At 40.5% G+C, this 17328-nt stretch overlaps 1 protein-coding gene across 21 annotated transcripts in view; it reads left to right on the top strand.

Annotated features, from left to right (window-relative positions):
• Nucleotides 1-17328, top strand: part of mark3a (MAP/microtubule affinity-regulating kinase 3a) — a 46292-nt gene that overhangs the window by 27690 nt on the left and 1274 nt on the right. For 4 of the 21 annotated variants that reach the window (XM_086274171.1, XM_086274173.1, XM_086274172.1 and 1 more), the window contains 8 exons: nucleotides 2829-2941; nucleotides 3504-3651; nucleotides 4340-4557; nucleotides 5427-5530; nucleotides 5965-6141; nucleotides 8845-9117; nucleotides 10064-10090; nucleotides 16178-16222. In XM_086274171.1, coding sequence (XP_086130297.1) covers nucleotides 2829-2941; nucleotides 3504-3651; nucleotides 4340-4557; nucleotides 5427-5530; nucleotides 5965-6141; nucleotides 8845-9117; nucleotides 10064-10090; nucleotides 16178-16222 — 1105 coding nt within the window. Of the gene's footprint in view, nucleotides 1-2828; nucleotides 2942-3503; nucleotides 3652-4339; nucleotides 4558-5426; nucleotides 5531-5964; nucleotides 6142-8844; nucleotides 9118-10063; nucleotides 10091-13815; nucleotides 16223-17328 lie in introns of those variants that run through there. The other 17 variants (XM_086274182.1, XM_086274189.1, XM_086274177.1 and 14 more) reach the window with 13 other exon arrangements.

The raw sequence follows: 17328 nt of genomic DNA, 5'->3' as shown, positions 1-17328 counted from the left end.
TGAAACTATTAGCTGATCAATTTAAAGGAAATCCTCAACCTCGAAGGCCCCAAATCCTCAAATGCCTGTTACATTATTGAATTCATAACTGATATATTTATTTATTGGGGTAGGGGATGGGTGGACTCTTGGATAAACATTTTTCACCATTTAGTTTTTAAATGTCTGATTTTATGTGATGCGTGTAAGGAAGTAGTAGACCTGGAGGACATTCTCCATAATTCTTCCACAGTGACATGAGTCTTGATATTTTTAGTTTTGATTCATGCCAGCTGCATAGATGAATGAATGCATATGTGGCTTTAAACCTGAGCACATAAGAATTACATGCCTCTCTAGATTAATTTTCTGTGCTTGTAGTATACCGTGTTGATTAACTGTGAAAAGCAATGAGCTCAGTGGGAATTATTTAGGGGAAAAAAGGAAAAGCACAATCTATCACTGACAGCGTGATCAGCTCATAGCTAAATATCAGGAGGCAACCAAGGCGCTCTTATTCCTTTAAAGGTCCTGGTGTATCTGAATATAGCCACACAGAACTTTTACATAACTGACCTAACCTGTGTAGCCTATGTCAGAATGACTAAAAAAGTAGCGTTAACAGATGAATAAAGCCAGTAATGTTACATAATTCAAGCCTAGAAAGTAATCCTTTTTTCTTCTTAGGTAGAGTGTTACCAGATAAGTGTTAAAATGTCCTTTCTTCTTTCAGCTATGAGCATTTTGTCAAAGATTGCAGCCATAAACCATCTAATGAGCCGAGAATCAGAGAGGGAAACACAAGTGTTGGGACGCAGGAGTGTGAAAGTGAGAAAGATGAGCTTGATCCAACAAAGGACGGGAAAAGATGGCAGATCAGTGGTTCTGCCTGGTTACAGAGGCGCAGCTCGTTTTTTGCTCGCTTTCTCTCTTCCCACGCGTGAAACCTGGTGTTAGACTCAAAGTGTTCGTGCCCAGGTGAAGTAGATACTTAGCAATTAACAAAGGAATGAAGATATTTTAAAATTATTGTGCTGAGCTTTTTGTTTCAAAAACTAAAATCATTAAAGCACAAAGAAACCCTCGAGTGGTGCTGAAAATTATACATTTTAAGCCTTTAGAAGTGTAGTAGAAAGAGAAGCCATGAAAATATTTAGTAGTAATAGGTAACATTTTAAAATCAATTCATAAACCCCTGAGGATGCCGGGTAAAGAGTCTGAAATGATGATGAAGCGGTCACACCTCTCTCTTGTTGTCAAGTCTGGCAGCTGAGTTTGTGGTTGAGAAATACATTTTTGGCTACGGCAGCACATCATCTGCACTAAAAAGAGTGTGATTTTAAAAAACGATCTCCTGTCGGACACAAACAGCCTGCACTGACAGAACGGTTACTGGCAGGAAGTCGGAGCCCATCACAGGTCACTGCAAAGCCGGTGACTCATTTCTACACCTTTCCTTGGAGACCAGACGCTCCATCTCTGAAGATGGAATCTGCATAAAAAAGCTCTCCAACGTGTCTCAGATAGAAGAGCGTTTTCAAAGATTTATAGACTGCACAGCGTGTAAAAAGCTTTCATGTGATGCACGGTGGCGTAACAAAGTCATATTTCCATTACTTCAGACGACATTGCTGCATTTTTTTTCTTTTCTTTACAAATGAGTGCTACAGTGAAAAACCAAGTGTTCCTACTACAATTTAATGAATTACATTGCAGGTATTTGCTTTTTACTCCTTACACGGTGTAAGTGTGCAGAGATTCATGTACCTTTTTTTAAAATGAACAAAACATGCGTGTACACACACAGCACAAATATATTTACAAATCATGTTGGATCTGTACAGCTTTACCTGGTGTGCTGCCACACATGTGACCTGGACAATGAGGAAGCTTAATGTCAAAGCTGTGCATGTCTTTCTCTGTAAATCTGTCTCCTGGGGACAAATTTGAGTTTCATACATTGCGAGTGGAGACAATTCTCTTGTGTCTTCGCTGCTTGACCAACATTGAAAGGGTAGGTAAGGGTTAGAAACAGATTCAAGTTTGGCTTAAGACTAGATCAAACTATACCCACAAATCACAGATGGACGATGATCTCTCCTTTGTTGGGACTCTTTTTCTCGTTTTTCACGCAGCTTTGATGTGTGGACATTCATTAAAAACTTGTTAGGTGTCTATTTGTTCAGATGAAACACAGCAGATTACATACCTGACTGCTCTGAACCCAACTACAGCTGTGATTTGGAATTTAAAAGTAGTCTGAGTTTAACTTTCGGATTAGACTTTCAGGAAAAAAATGTTGTCCTCACACTCCAAACCCCTTTCCAGTCAGCATTGCTTTGCTTCAAAGGTGAACCAGAAAGGCAGGAAGTTGATTAGCTGAACTTCTCTGCCTGAAGCTTCTGACGTTGCGTGTCTAGCTTGACTACATTACAAACTTCTAGTGTAATGTAGTCGATCCCGTGATATCCGCTGTAGCGCCACCGCATATCACGGGATCATAAACCTGCACGGCTCAGTCACCAGAATATAAACACACAATTCTTGAATGTGCAAAATCACATTAAGAGAAGTCAGTTTAATAACATAGATTTGACATAAAGTTGATAACCACATAACTTTAAAACAAGTTTTTTAAAAGAAATAGTCATGTTTTGGTTTTGTGCTGTAATCGCCAGAGATCACTGTGAAAGGGTCTAAAATTAAGCACTCTCTCACTCACTTTGTGGTGAATGTAGACCCCAATGAACTGTCAATGATCGCAGTTATCTACAGTGTCCCTTTTAGTTTCAGTGGTGTCGTGAAAAGTGGTTATTAAATTGAGCCTTTGATCATTTTTGCTTGTGCAGACGTGATGGTCGGGATGGGCTACAACTTGGAGGAAATCCAGGAGTCTCTGGCCAAGATGAAGTATGATGAGATCACAGCCACCTACCTGCTCTTGGGCAGGAAGGCCTCTGAGGTACAAACATAACAAACGTCTTAGTTCTTCAGTCGTTCAGCTATCAGTGGTTCGTAAACCAGTGTGTGACTCGGCTATTTATAGACTTCTACCTTGTTTGCAGACTCTCGCCACATATTAAAGTGCATTAAAATAATTGATTTGAAGCATTTGGGGGCTTTTTTCCGTTTGTTAAGCCTAATGGTTTTAAATTTGATCATGTGAAATAGTTCGTTGTCAAAGATTTGGCATTTGGGGCATTTTTTTCAGACGGCTAATTAAGCAGTCATGTAAGTCCCCTTACTGTCCATGAGGGCTTGGTTCTGATATAAATAAAGGTGCAGGAATTGAAACAAAGTGGGTCTGAAGTCGCCATCTGAAGCTCTAAGCTCACAAATGACAGCTTTCTCACTCATCAGAAATAATAGTTTTAAAATGATCCTTTGTACACAAAAATTCTTTTGATCGCGTATCATGTGCCCTAGATTTTTGGTCTGTCTTGACTCATAAATCACATTCACTGTAGTAAAACTGTAGAAACTGAGGGTTTTTGTATGTTCTGTATGTGTCCTTTGTCTCTCAGCTGGAGCCCGGCGACTCGGCCTCCAGCAGCAACTTGTCTCTGGCCAAACCGAGGCCAAGCAGTGAGCTCAACGGCCAGTCGCCCTCCCACCTCAAAGTCCAGAGGAGCGTCTCCTCCAACCACAAACAGAGACGTTACAGCGAGCAAGGTGTGTTGTTTTCTTCATTGTGTGAAACACAGTGTCGTGGTCCTAGCTTTCCTTTTCAATGTCACGTGAAAAGGAACAGACTTGAAACTCTGCTGTACGTCACCTCTAATAATAAAAGTACTTTTCTGTCAGTTGCTTGTTTTCAGCTGATAAAAGAAGCCAAATCGAAACCTGTCACATGGTAGAGGCACTTTAGCCTTTCCTTTGTTTGCACAGCTCTGTGTTGTCCACTGTGATATAATGCTTTGTCAGTAACCTCAGTTTGCGATGCTTCCTGTCTGTGAGATCTGCAGCTTAAGTGGCAACGCTGAGAACCTTTTTATACTCCAGCAGAAACCCAACATTCAAACATTGTTAACTGTGATTTCAAAAACTGCTGTGGCATTTTCAGCCTTGTGTTTCTGATATTTTGGGAATTTAAGAAGACGACTTTATTCATTTAGTAAATGGTGAAACCTGATTCAAGGCCACCATGGATTAAAAGAAAAACAAACATTAATGTGATGATGATTATATTGTAAATTGTAACTATAATTATGTTTGACTAAGTCTGGGTCATATTTTTTTTTTTTTCAAAATGTAGGTTAGATAGAACTTCTTTAAAAATTGTATTTGCTGACAGAGGTAGACGTATTCTTGAGTCATCCCGCAAACGTTACTCTGATAATTATACTTTCTCTTTCTATAGTTGGTCAGAACCTCCCTCCAGGGATGGCTCATCCGAAGAGGAGTCAGACAACTACTGCTGAGAACAGCGTGAAAGAGGAAGGTGGAGTCCAGCTCCGTAAACCGAGCATCCCAGGAACCCGCGGGGCACCACCCTCCAGCCCTCTGCTGGGCAACGCCAACAACCCCAACAAGGCTGACATTCCTGACCGCAGGAAAGGAGCCACCACGGCCCCGAGCGTGAGTGTTTCAGCAGTTGGCTTAAAAGTTAAACTTGATTGTTTGCTCTGTTTTTGTATGAGAGTTTTGGGGAGGGGGAGTTAAGCTAAATGAGAGTGTTTAGTGACAGTGGCTGTCATGGTTACTTAAAAGGAAATTCCAATTTTACACATCAGTGTGTACTTCCTGGCGTTGGGGAAGTCCACTGCATTTAAGGGGAAATAATGGTGTAAAGACTTTATTGTGTTCAGATGCATCTGTGAGAAAATGATGCATAAATGGGTAAAGCTTCCTCTAACAGGTGACATCACATGTGATCCCACCTTGTAAGGAAAAAAAACAAAAGATCAAAGAAGTGAGCAATCGACTCCTGAGCTCTGGTTTTGTGTGTCGATGTAGTTGTCCAGATTTACACAACGAACAATGCCCGAGTATTGTTTAACAATGTGATTCAGTCTCATGGTCTGGAGATTAGGAAATGTTTTTAAGCTGCACTCTATCACTTTAAAGCCACCAAACCATGACGTGGCAGTCTCTGTGTGAGTCACTTCCGATTAATCCACCTGTCCACATCGACCACAGTGAGCCTCTGTGGCGATACAAAATGTGACAGACGAGTACTACTAATATACAATCGAGTAATGCAAATGTTTAAGAGATCAAAGACACGAGGGACATATCAGTACAGTACAAAGGAAACAAGTTTTACTTCTAAAGTCTGCCGCATTGTTTCCAAGTTTAAACAAAACTCATTCGAATTTGGTGAGATTGGCAGCATGATAGACTGAATTTAAGTGCACTGTGCTTTAATTGCTGTAACACATGTTTCTTTGAGCCTTTCATTTAAAAAAAAGGTCATCCACTGAAGCAATGCATTTGTCTGTTTGCAGAATAACACTGCATCTGCAGGTATGACCAGGAGGAACACGTATGTCTGCAGTGACAGAAACAACACAGACCGCCTCTCCGTCATTCCTAACGGGAAAGAGAACAGGTGAGAGGAGGATGATTGTAAATCTTAATCAGTACAGGGAGCAGAATTTGAGTTTTCCCACTTGTCAGTAAACTGTTGTTAGTGAGATCATTGTTGTGGGTCCTGAAGTCTGTATGTAGTTCTTTAGATTTAGATAAATACTGTTTTAGAGACTCTTCTACTCAACCTGTGTGAAAATGTATATTTGTATGGTATTTCAAACTCACACTGGTTGAAGTTATTTAAACCCCTTTTTCTTGTTAATAGAGGAAAAAAGGACCTACATGGGATCCCTAGAAAAGATTTCCTTTGTCTCAGTCCCTGATTTTTCTACTCCTTTCTTTCTGTTTACTTCCCCTTTTCTCATCAACTTATCTTCCATTTCTGCCTGTGTGTTTGTGATTCGGGGTGGGGTTTTTGTTTTTTGTCCCCCCCCCCTGTTACGGCATGACCAGCATGACTGAGATGGCTTGTGCCACTAGCCCCCCGTCTGCCTTTGCAGCCGCTGCATTCGGTGCCTCGTCCAGTTCGGTGCGGCTGAGGTATCAAACTGTCGGCCCTTTGTACGCTTGCCAGGCAGGCTGGGCCACACTGCCCCACTCCTACTACGCTCTGGACTACTGCTCGCCCAAGTAAGACGACAGGGTCTCCAAACCCCCCTGTCTGTCTCCTCTCATGTCTCAGCCCCTGTTTGGCCCCTTGCTAACCCACACATCCAGCCAGCTTCACACTCTGTAACCCTACAACTAAACCATGGACACCATTTCCTGCAACAAACAGTAAGCAAAGTGGTTTTTGGTGCCAGAGTCTGAAATGTATGCTCATCAGCAGGAGCAGGTAAAATGAATTGCTCTAATGACTGGTATACCTCAATAAAATATGTCCTCCTTCTTTTTATTGTTACTCTACCAAAGTCTAGCCGGTCTAACGTGCTGATTCATGGTCAGAATGAAGACCTTTTTAGATATAAACACGAGCCTTAGTGCTACTGTTTGGTTTACCTGATGTTTGGTAACACTGCTGAGGTGGTGTTGATAGGAAGAAGCATTTGTATACTCGGATCTGCAAAACACCTCAGTACGTATTATCTGTATGCTAGTGTTACTGAATCAAAAGAATCATTAGTTTTCCACAACATAAACAGACTTAAAAATGAGGCTTAGTCAAGGTGCTTGTAGTCAATCTGACATGTAACTGCACTGCTATAAAGTCAGACACATAGACTAGGACTAGCCACTTTCTTTTTCAGGAGGTGGCTAAATAAAGACATTTTTTTTCCAGATTTAATTTCCACAAAACTGTCCAAAATCCAGATGATAAATGAAGCAGGGAGACCAAGCAGGTCAGTTAGACAGATAAATTTCTGAGTGTTTATTTCAGACGCTGATCAAACCAGAGGAGAAGTGGAGAAAAATATGCATCTACACACTGAAATCGAGCGATAGGTTAAACTCAGTGTGTGATAATATTTTTCCATGTTTCCATCATCCCTCTGCCAGCCATAAACCAGAGGACCGCTTGGGCCCCCCCCCTCCTTGCGACATTGCAGTAACGCACTCACACAGCTCTGCTCCTGATCTCTCCTCCATCCTCTGCTGTGAACTTTGACCCCTGATTTTCTCTGTCTGGGTCCTGCACCTGTTGGTCTCCGAAATGATGGAAAAGCCCCCACTGCTCACGGCTCCCCTGCTGTCCCAGCTTCCTCAGACCCTCGTCTGTTTCTGTTTAGACTCTTAAGTGATCAGGCTCACAACTCACTGTTTCATTGTACATATCAACAGCTTGACATCTGGGGTGTGAAATTAACAGCTCATTGCTGGTGAATTTTGGTTCCAGCTGCTTTATATACGTTTCCTGTTCTAAAATTGCTCCGAATTTAATGAAATAAATCTCACACACTGGCCTTAAATATTATCATAAAGATGTTTTGGTCATGTGACCTCACTTATACTATTTTTCTTGCCCTGCCGCCATTTTAATAGGTTAACCTAATTTTGTTTCTGCTCCCAGAAAGTCCCAACTCTTCAGTTTGGTCTCAAACAATGTAATGATCTTATAAAGATTTCTCCTGTTATTTTTCTGCTTTGAAGAATCTTCAAATGACTCACAGACACATGAGGACAGAAGTCCTTGTGGCGCATTAGTCGTTTAATCCAAAGGGAGGCACTAAAGCTGGGTTCTTAGACCAGATCTGTGCTGGAGCTCAGTTTGCACAAAATACTTGCACATCTGTGGGTATGAAATGCATAAAATTAATCTTCCAGCTGTATTTGTTTACTGATAATCTCTCTATCATAAATCTGCCTCTTGTTGGTACTACCAGACACTGCTTTATGGATTCAGTTTAAATAAACACTTATGCTCTAATCAAGGGGTCTCAAACATAAGGCCCAGGGGCTAGAAATGGCCCAGCAAAGATGCCAATCTGGCCCACTGGCGGTCTTTGGTAAATGTGAAGGAGGACATACGTTTTAGACTTTTAACTGTATTTTCATAACTTTCACAGCTTGTCTTACTGATGAAAACCTCCCACAACCATCCATAATACACCAAAGTAATAGATAAACTAAGATTTCTTTCATTAAATAGAGCAACATTTCTTTATCACTTAGTAAAACTGAGATGTGCTGTTGAAATTGCACTTCTTCTTCTTGAGATACCTCAGAGATTAAATGTGCACTTCTTTAGACTGACAGAAAGGGGAGTTTCATTGGTCCGGCCCACTTAAGATCAAAGTGGGCTGTATGTGTCCCCTAAGGTAACGGACGTTTGACATCTCTGTTCTAATCTGTTAGTTATGGCTACAACTGCTCAGCAGTTTATAGGGAATGATGATCTTACTCTGTGCTACATGCAGCTTCTGCTTGTGGTTGGTCAGCTGTGTGAGGCCAGTGGTCGCAAGACTAAAACATTCGCTGTAATTTAAAAAAAATGTATTGCAAATTAGTTATTCACAGACTGGCTGTTGCGTCTAAATCCACCAGCTGATGTGCGGCTTTGTCCTGTTGTGATTTTAATTTCCTACCCTGCTGATGTCTAACCTGCAGTATTTGAAACCCATGGCAGTTTTAGAAGTCCACGTAGAATAACCAGACCACACATTTTAGGAATGCAGAGGCACGTGCAGTGACTCTGCACAAACATTTTTCCATTGCAGAAGTGTACTCGAGTATGTTGCACAGTCACAGCTTCTGTGACTGTGTATAATCTGGCTCCATCACACTCTACCTGCACAAATACGTGGAAATGTTCAGTGTGTTGAAGTACACGTCTGCTCTGGAAAAACGGAGTGTAAAACCTGCTTTAATTGTAACTTCCCCCTCCGTCCACTTCAGCAACGTTGCCGTGTCTCCCGGCAGTCAGAGGAACCCGGTGGCGTCCACCCACAGCGTCGCCAACACCACTACGCCCGACCGTCTCCGCTTCCCCCGAGGCACAGCCAGCCGCAGCACCTTCCACGGTGGCCAGCTGAGAGACCGCCGCACGGCCACGTACAACGGGCCGCCGGCCTCCCCTACTCTCTCCCACGATGCCACGCCTCTGTCTCAGACCCGGAGCCGTGGAACCAGCAACCTTTTCTCCAAACTCACCTCTAAACTCACCCGCAGGTAGGCGAGGAAAAGCGTCTGCGCACATTTTGTAGAGAAGTGTGACGGGTTGATGTTTAGCTCCTTTCTGTTCAGTCAGTTTAAAGGTTTAATTTGTTCTAAAGCAATTTTTTTTTTTAAGTGATTAAAAACATTAAAGCTTGAATATAAAGAGGAAAGACTCCAGCGCTGCTCTGCTCTGTGCCTTATAATCTACTGTGACTCTGTTCAGATTTGAAGCCAATCAGCACAGTGCCATGTAGAGTTAAGATAAATAATTACATGCTGGAGGAACACTTCACTGTCCTGTACAATGTGATTTATGCTCAAGTCTACATTTGTTGTGTGTCGCTGCCTGGTTGCTGCCAGAAAACCTACAAACACCGTAAAGAAACTGATTGGATATTCAAACATTTTATTCATTACACACAGCAGACCATTTTAGATCATTTCACTTCCATGATTCTTTAAAGATCTTGGGTGGTAATGTTTTTATACGGTAATCATTTCCTGCACTATGCGTGCTTTAGGGCTGATGTGTTACTATTATACTTGTAGTTTGATATAGTCCATTAAAAACAAAACAAAGTGAAAGCATACATTTTGAATCGAGGTTAGTCTTGTATAGCTTTTCTTTAAATTGCATTTTCAGGCCTCCCTGAAATCTCGACATCAGATTCTTGTGCACTTCTTATTGTGGTTAATATTGTCACAGTGAGAGTCTCGAGTTCAGGTACTGAAAGCAGCAGCCAAGCCAGTGACATCCCACCTGCAATGACTGACCTAAAATGAGGAATTGAAATCATTTAATACTGAATTTTTAAAAAAAAATTACAAATGAATCTTTACCTTTCACTGTTAATGATTCCAATCACCCCATTTTTGTTCACTCATTCGATCTCCCCCTCCCCTTTCCTTCACTTCTCTTTCACCATTTTCACTGTTTCTTTGTCTGATTCTGTTGTAGAAACATGTCATTCAGGTTTACCAAAAGGTAGGACTCTTGTACTGCCTTTCACTCTGTACCAAAACAATGACAACAGTCTCACAGAACAACTTCCTCTGAAACTCTTTAGACGTGTGGGGCTGCTGGCACTGAACTAACACATTGCTTAGCAGAACAGTAACGCTCTCTGGGTGCATTTACACACACTGCTTACAATCAGATTAACGTGACAGATTTCTGTTCTCACATATTAGGTCTACTGACGTGACTCTAAGTAACCCACAGTAACATAATTTAATGTCTAGGTAAGATTGTCCTTAAAGGAATAGTTTGGTTTTATGTGTTATGTATTAGAGGACTTGTGCGTGCAGTCCTCCCTTCATGAAGGTTATACTTTTAGATGGTGGAGATGGATGATGATCTCATAGGTCAGTGATGGCGGTGATATTTCACTTCCTGATTACTAGATTCATTTTAAATGTAACCAGACTCACTGTTGTCTCATTATGTTTCACTATTGTAAATGACACTTAGGACGTGGGCTTGTTTTGTCATTTGTGTGCATGAGCACAAGTTCCTGTTCAGATTGAGAGGGTTTCTGTCTCTGGTTTGACTCTTCTTGGGTTTTTTTTGTCTTTTAAATTTGAGTTTAAGATAAGTGTGCGTATGTGGAAACAACCAAACTCATTTTACACACATACAAACAGCTTACATGAGTCAGCAGAACTGTTGGCTTAAAGCAGGGGAAGCAAAAAAGACCTGGGCAGACATTAGGTCTCAGTACTGTTTTAGCTGTTCGGCTGATATCCGCCCATTTATGGTCATTAAGTGCAGTCAGATGATTAGACTAAATCTGTCACCTTTTGTATGCGAAGGAGGCTGTGATGCAGGTGTAGCCCACTTTCTTTCTCTTAATCTTTCAAGTGGAAATTAAACTCCCCGTCCTGCCCTGGATACTGGATCGCCCAACGCTATCTGTGCTGTTTTGTGTATAAACAGTTTTATGGAGGTGTTTGTTCTGGAGGAGCTATGTTGTGGACCTTTTTAAGCTGTATCAACATCCTGCAGAACGAATATACAGAAGAATCAGAAGCTCTGAATTTTAAGCTTTCACGAGGACAGGAGGATTTACTGTGGGACGATTAGACTTCGTAGCCAGGTGTAGTAAAAAACTAGCAACTGAGTATTGGTGGTAGGTTGTATCAGTTAGCTTTTGTTGACAGCGTTGTCTGAGATGTGTTGGTTTTTTATTTTTAATACACGTATATATCTATTGTACATAAGGGAGCTGTCAATCATTTCATCTTTTTTTATTTAAAAAAGTGACTTAATTGAAATTTATCACAATGGCAAACTATTCCTTTAAGATGAATGCATTGCAATTTAAATAAAAATTGAAACTTCCTTTTGCTTTGATTGGGTTTTACCTGGTCTCTGTGTGTAAATGTGCTCGGGGTGGCCACGGTTGGTCTGGGTGGATAAAGGCTGATTGGGAAAGCAGACCGGACTCCTTGAACAATCAGTCAATTACCCATACAGGAAAAACAAAGCAGCTTGCTACTAATCAGTCGTCATTGCATGCATGAGGTTGCTTCTTACAGCTGCCATTGATTCTTGATTTTAATGACTGAACTCATCGTAGGTTATTCTGCTGCTGCATTATTCACCAAAATATATATTTTCTTACTTTCTTTGACCCAGTTGTGTCAGTAAGAAACCACCAAGGATTATATTTTTATCTGTTTCTAAGCCGTTTAGTACATTTATAAATGCAACTTTGTATACACTGATGTTTTTTGTAGACTTGGTTCATTCCCTTGGTGGGTACAAACATCATGTTCAGAGAAAGGGTCTTCTAAAAGGCACGTCGCTCAGCTTTTGTCTCGTTGCCCTTTATTTTCGCTTTGAAGGTTTTCTGGGCTTTAGTTTTTTACTTTCAGTTTAAGTCAGAAGAACAAAAAAAAGGGGGGGATCACACAGGTATATAATACAGCATTTATTTACTGACCATTTTTGGCTATTTTTATTAAATTTTTTGTAATGTACTAATTAGTGCTGTCAGCATGACGTTAACGTCATTCTAACGAGGTTAACACTGACAGCACTAGTACTAATACAAATCACAGATTAGGATTTTAACTTAGAAATCAACATAAAAACTCCACAGTTCCTAAACTTAACATGGAAATGACCTTATTTAAAATGCTCTGTTAAATATTTTCTAATTTTGTGATTCTTTTTAAATCAGCAAGGTTGTTTTTACTGAAGAAAATGAAAACTTCTTCTGTAACATGTTTTGCTTTCAGTGCACTTCATTTGTCTCACGGTTATCTGTCAGGCAAGCAAAAGCTGCAGAGAATGTTTGAAGACACAAAAATACTAATTCTCAAAGTATTTTTGTGTCTTCAGAAAGTTGTTTTAGACGCAGGTGCTGGAAATATTCTCCCCTCGTTGCTTTCCGTTTAGTGTCTTCCAGCATTTGGGCCCATACTAAACAATGTGTAAGACTTTTTCACTACGACAAGGTGTTTTTTGTTTTAAAATGGGTGTGTGGTGACACGATAGTGTAAATGGGTCTCTTCAGACATTTTCTTAACTTTTCTTAATGTCCCACTTTATAAAAGGAGGCCTTATTTTGTTTGGACATGCTGATGGTTTCCTGCGGACGTTCCAAGTAGTCGGATCAGCCATTCCAATAGGGGTTGGGATTTAAGAGAGGAGGCTATTAAACACTGAATTCCTCAAACGGATCTTGTGAAACAGCATGGTAGCTGTGGCCAAACTGAACCAGTCATTGATGTACATATCAAAAGATCAGAGGAGCTTTGCGGCCTTCTCAGGGAGCTGTCTTGAGGCCCATGGCTCCCTCTGGTGGCTGATTTGTAAACTGTCATCTTCCTTTGGCAGCATCATCGTCATCCAGAGCCTCCTGTCGGTTCTGCTCAGGTGTCATCACCATCCTGCATTCCCACTCATGGCGTCTCACTAGGGTTTTTGTGTTTGTCCTCATTTCTGTGGAGCACTCACTGTGACAAAATAGAGCAAAAGACTATAAGATGAGTCGAAAATAAAACCGAATACAGTAATAAATTGTGTAGTTGGTTAAATGAATATAATGGAGTATTCAAATAAGAGTTGAGCTTAATTTCTTTTTAGTTTAAAGTTATCTTTATTGTCCTGTGAACCCTGGTGCAGTCACTATTTCAATCTTGGTCTGCGACATCAATTTTAAGATCTTGCTGTTAAGTAGAAATAACTGAAAATATCAATTGCAAAAGTTCACAACAAAGAGCAAAAATAGTAAGTTCACTAGCTTAAAAATGAGTCCAATTATATTAATTATCTAAATAAGGATTAATCAGAAAATGTGGAACAATTGCATGATTATTTTTTTTCATGCTACAAAGAACAGACATAAAAATAACAAACTGAAAAGTGGAGTTATTAAACTGTCTTATGTTCAATTTCCTCTGAAGATGAAAAGTCTTAGCTACACTTTTTTTTAAAAAATCTCCATTTTAACCAACAATATTATTTATTTACTTGGTTCCATTTTTGACTCGTCTTATAGGCATTAACTTCATTTTGTCCGGTTTGGGCCGCCATACATTTCTGCTAAAAACTCATCTCTGATCTTAACGAGTTTTCTTTATTTTCCTCGTCCTCGGGACATTTTAGGTTCACTCACATTCTCCTCCCGGTGTGTTTTTTGTCTTCCTTACCTTCTTGTGTCCTTTAACCTTGACCTCTTGCTGCTCTTCCTCTCTGCCTAGGGTCAGTATTGACCCGGCCAAACGGCAGTCGGCCAAAACAGGGCCTGCCAACCCTTCTACCCAGGGAGGAAAGACCCTTAGTAAGTCTTCTGCCCTCCAGTCTCTTTCAGCCTTTCCTTCTTTCCTTCCTTCTCATTATCTTCCATGTTTTTCTTTTTTTTCTTTTCAGCCTGTCCTCATGCCATTCATTTAAATATTCTTTCCTTCTCTTTCTTTTCTTGTCATGAGTCCACTGAGATTTCCGGCACATCCTCAGATTCACGTTTTTTCTTTCAGATTCAGGAGCGGAAGATATAGAGAGTTGTAGGAAGATGAAGATCTAGAGTAAGGGGCTGTTTCCATCCCTCAATTTCTCCTGAGATTAAAGTCTGAGTTTCAGACTTCCCTTCCTACATTGCCTCACCCCGCCTTGCCTCACCCTCCCCCCTCGGTCTTGTGATTTTTCACAGCCTCTCTGGCCGACCCAGGACCTGCTGTCAGTCCTGTCTGTTCGCTCGTCTTCTTGTTGTCGAGTCCCTCAAGCTGTCAGGAGTTTGGACTCTGTCCCTCCTCCACAACCCCGTCCTGTTTTCTGTTCTGCAGGCTGCAATGCATGCTGGGAGCCTGACACAGTACACCCATCCTGTCCGAGAAACGGGGAGATTACTGACTATTCGCTTTTAATCTAATCTTGTCTTACAGTACAGACTTTTTTTTTTTTTCTTGTTTGTAGTCGTTCAGCATCCTCCCAAAAAGTCTTTTCGGGCAGTCAAGACTTTGAGCGAGAGATCTTGCAGGAGGTCTAAATTTTTATTGCAATCCAGTAAATTTTCCTGTGAAATCAACCTGGTTAGTAGGAAGGAATCCCCTGCTTTATCTCGAGTCTTTGTTTGAGTCTTTGTCTTGAGTCTAGTGAGGCTAGGAAATTAATTTTTCCTGTGTATAAGATGCACAGGAACAGTAAAGGATTCAGAATGAATCCAGCGGTAAGCCAAAGAGGTCATTTTTGCTTTATGGAGGGGAAAAACTGCACATGAAACACATTATGTAAAGAATTTTCTTCATTATGCCTGCCATAGAAATACTTGTATGAGGACAAACAAGGAAGGCAAATTACTTCTGACTAATGCAGAAGATTTCATCGTGCTTTCCTTAAAATGTCCCGCATGTCATCTCACTGCCCAGTTTGTCAGCTTGTCTTCTAGCTGGTAGGAGAGCCATTACAGAACCGCACATATACACAAAGTCCTGTCTACGGCTCACGTTTGTGACTTAAAAATAGTTGGTGAGCTTTTTGTTCTGTCGATCAGAGCGAGCGCGCTTCTGCAGCGCGGCTGAACGTGCTGCAGCTTCGGTCACAGGGACAAACTGTGAACATTTGGTTTGGTTTTTAGAGCCTGAGCTTCATGTTGGAGGGAGCTTTTCTCTAAACGGTGTCTGTTTTCATGTGCGTCACACACACGGCTCAAATCAGGATTTAATCATCAGTTGCCTTTTAAAAAAATAATAATAATTACTGTTAATATTAGGAAAGGTAAGCATTTCAGAAGCTGTTTTAAATGTAATATTTAAAGTGATCAAATAATTCTGATAATTAGTCCAAATGCAAGTAGACGTCTTTAAAATGTCACGTGTCGAATTGTTAAATAGAAAGAATAGATGGGTCACGTGTTCACTAACAGTGTATTTAAAAGGCTTAAACTGGGATTTTATATACATTTACTATACGATACATCGTCAAAGGACGTGTTTGCAGAGCAATAATCAGCTTTCTTGTAATTTTTTACTTTTTTATTTTATTTTTTTACCCCCCTATTATCTCCTGTCATCCTATAGGCCAGTGGAAGGATCTGCTTTTTTATTATTTTAGCTGTGTGCTGTTCAGATGTAGATTAAAATCTTTTTTTTTTTTTTCTTTTTGAGAGGCGATAAAATCCAGTCAAGTAGCGCTGCATCACTGCCTTCACTTCCTACCTCACCTGAATGTGGCCTGCAGGCTGCATCTCCTCTTATTTTGCTGCTGTTTTGCGTCGACACACCGCTGTCAAGCTTTTCTTTGTGTGTGCTCCTGTTGGCTTCAGTCTGGGACATAAAGGTCATCACTTCTTTGTTTGATTTCTTTATTTATTCTCCTCTCTCTCTCTCACGACTCTTTGTTGATTTCAATGGAAGTCAAAGCTTCCATTTCTTTTTCTGTTTTTTGGTGGTGGCTCTCGTCGTCGTTCAAGTATTCGTCACGTTCTCTCATTTTTAAATATGATTTTTCACTGGAAATGATAAAAAAAATGATTGTCATGCAAGACCCACATCTTTTTTTTGTTTCTTCTTTTTTTCCCCCCCGCCCTGACTCCTCCTCCCCGTCTGATCTTCTTGTACGCCCCAGAGTCTCCACCGAGTTTGAGAGAAACGGGAGACTTGAGGGCTCAAGGTGAGGTTACCTCCCCCACGTTCAGTGTGTCTTCCCTTCCGAACGTAGGCTTCAGTTTGTCTCCGTCTGCACCATCATCCAATTTGCTCAATCCCCTTCCCCCTGCATAGGAACCACTTTGTGCTTACTCCCTTCAGGGACGTTTGAATGTACTGTTGCATCTTTAAAGCCTCGTCTTTGAGTGTTTTTTGACATAATGTTTTTTTTGTTTTTTGTTTTTTGCATGGCACTGTATTTGTGAGCTACTTTTGTTAGCATGGCATGCTTGTTTATTTTGTCACTCCTGAAGCTCAAAGACTGCCGCCATGTGTCTAGCTCCAGTTTACATACAAGTTAATTTCCAGAGAATAAAAATTTATATGTGGAAAAACCCAGAAACGTTTTAATCCTCTGAATGATCATATTGGTTACAATGTAAATGAATTTGAAACTAATGAACATAAGAAATGAAAATTAAATTCAAAATGAAGTGATGGGAGGAGCAAAAACAGGTCAAAATATAGACGAGGACTAGAACAGAACCATTTCTAATGCGTACAGGATAATTTTGCTTTTCATTGTTACCCAGTACTTACATTACTAACCCTAATATCTTTGAATTACAGATAATTTACAAGACTATGGTGGATGATGGTGATGGTCTTTTAATCACAGCTTCATCCAGTGATTACTGTCCTTTATTGCTTAATCTGTTCCACTAGAGTCTTTTAATTAATACTCTCAAAAATATTTGACTGCTGTAGTGTATAAATATCGTAGGGGCTTAATTTGTCCAATATGCCAGACTGGTTATCTTTTATATGATTATAAAACTAAATAAATGACATTCAGTCACAGTTTGCGCGCCTCATCTTGACTCAATATTAAGTCAACACACTGGATATAAAACTGCAAAAAGATGGGATCCCAGATTTAGAAGTAATGTAAAGCGGACAAAAGTGTGACTAATCTAAGTGTCTAATATAATAAAAACAACGAGATGTAGGTCCTGAAGAAATGAGTCAAACGTGGGCTCAGATTTAAGTTGCTTGCAGAAAGTGCAGCGGTCTTCTGGGTTTTTCAGACTTGCTGCTCACTATCAAACAACTGACAAAATGTAGTAAACG

The sequence above is a fragment of the Aulonocara sp. 'chitande type north' Nkhata Bay genome, linkage group LG19 (assembly GCF_057382095.1).
Source record: "Aulonocara sp. 'chitande type north' Nkhata Bay isolate Kocher_YH1m ecotype deep benthic linkage group LG19, A_spYH_male_GT1.1, whole genome shotgun sequence".
Lineage (NCBI taxonomy): Eukaryota > Metazoa > Chordata > Actinopteri > Cichliformes > Cichlidae > Aulonocara > Aulonocara sp. 'chitande type north' Nkhata Bay.
This window is presented reverse-complemented; position numbering and strand designations above follow the sequence as displayed.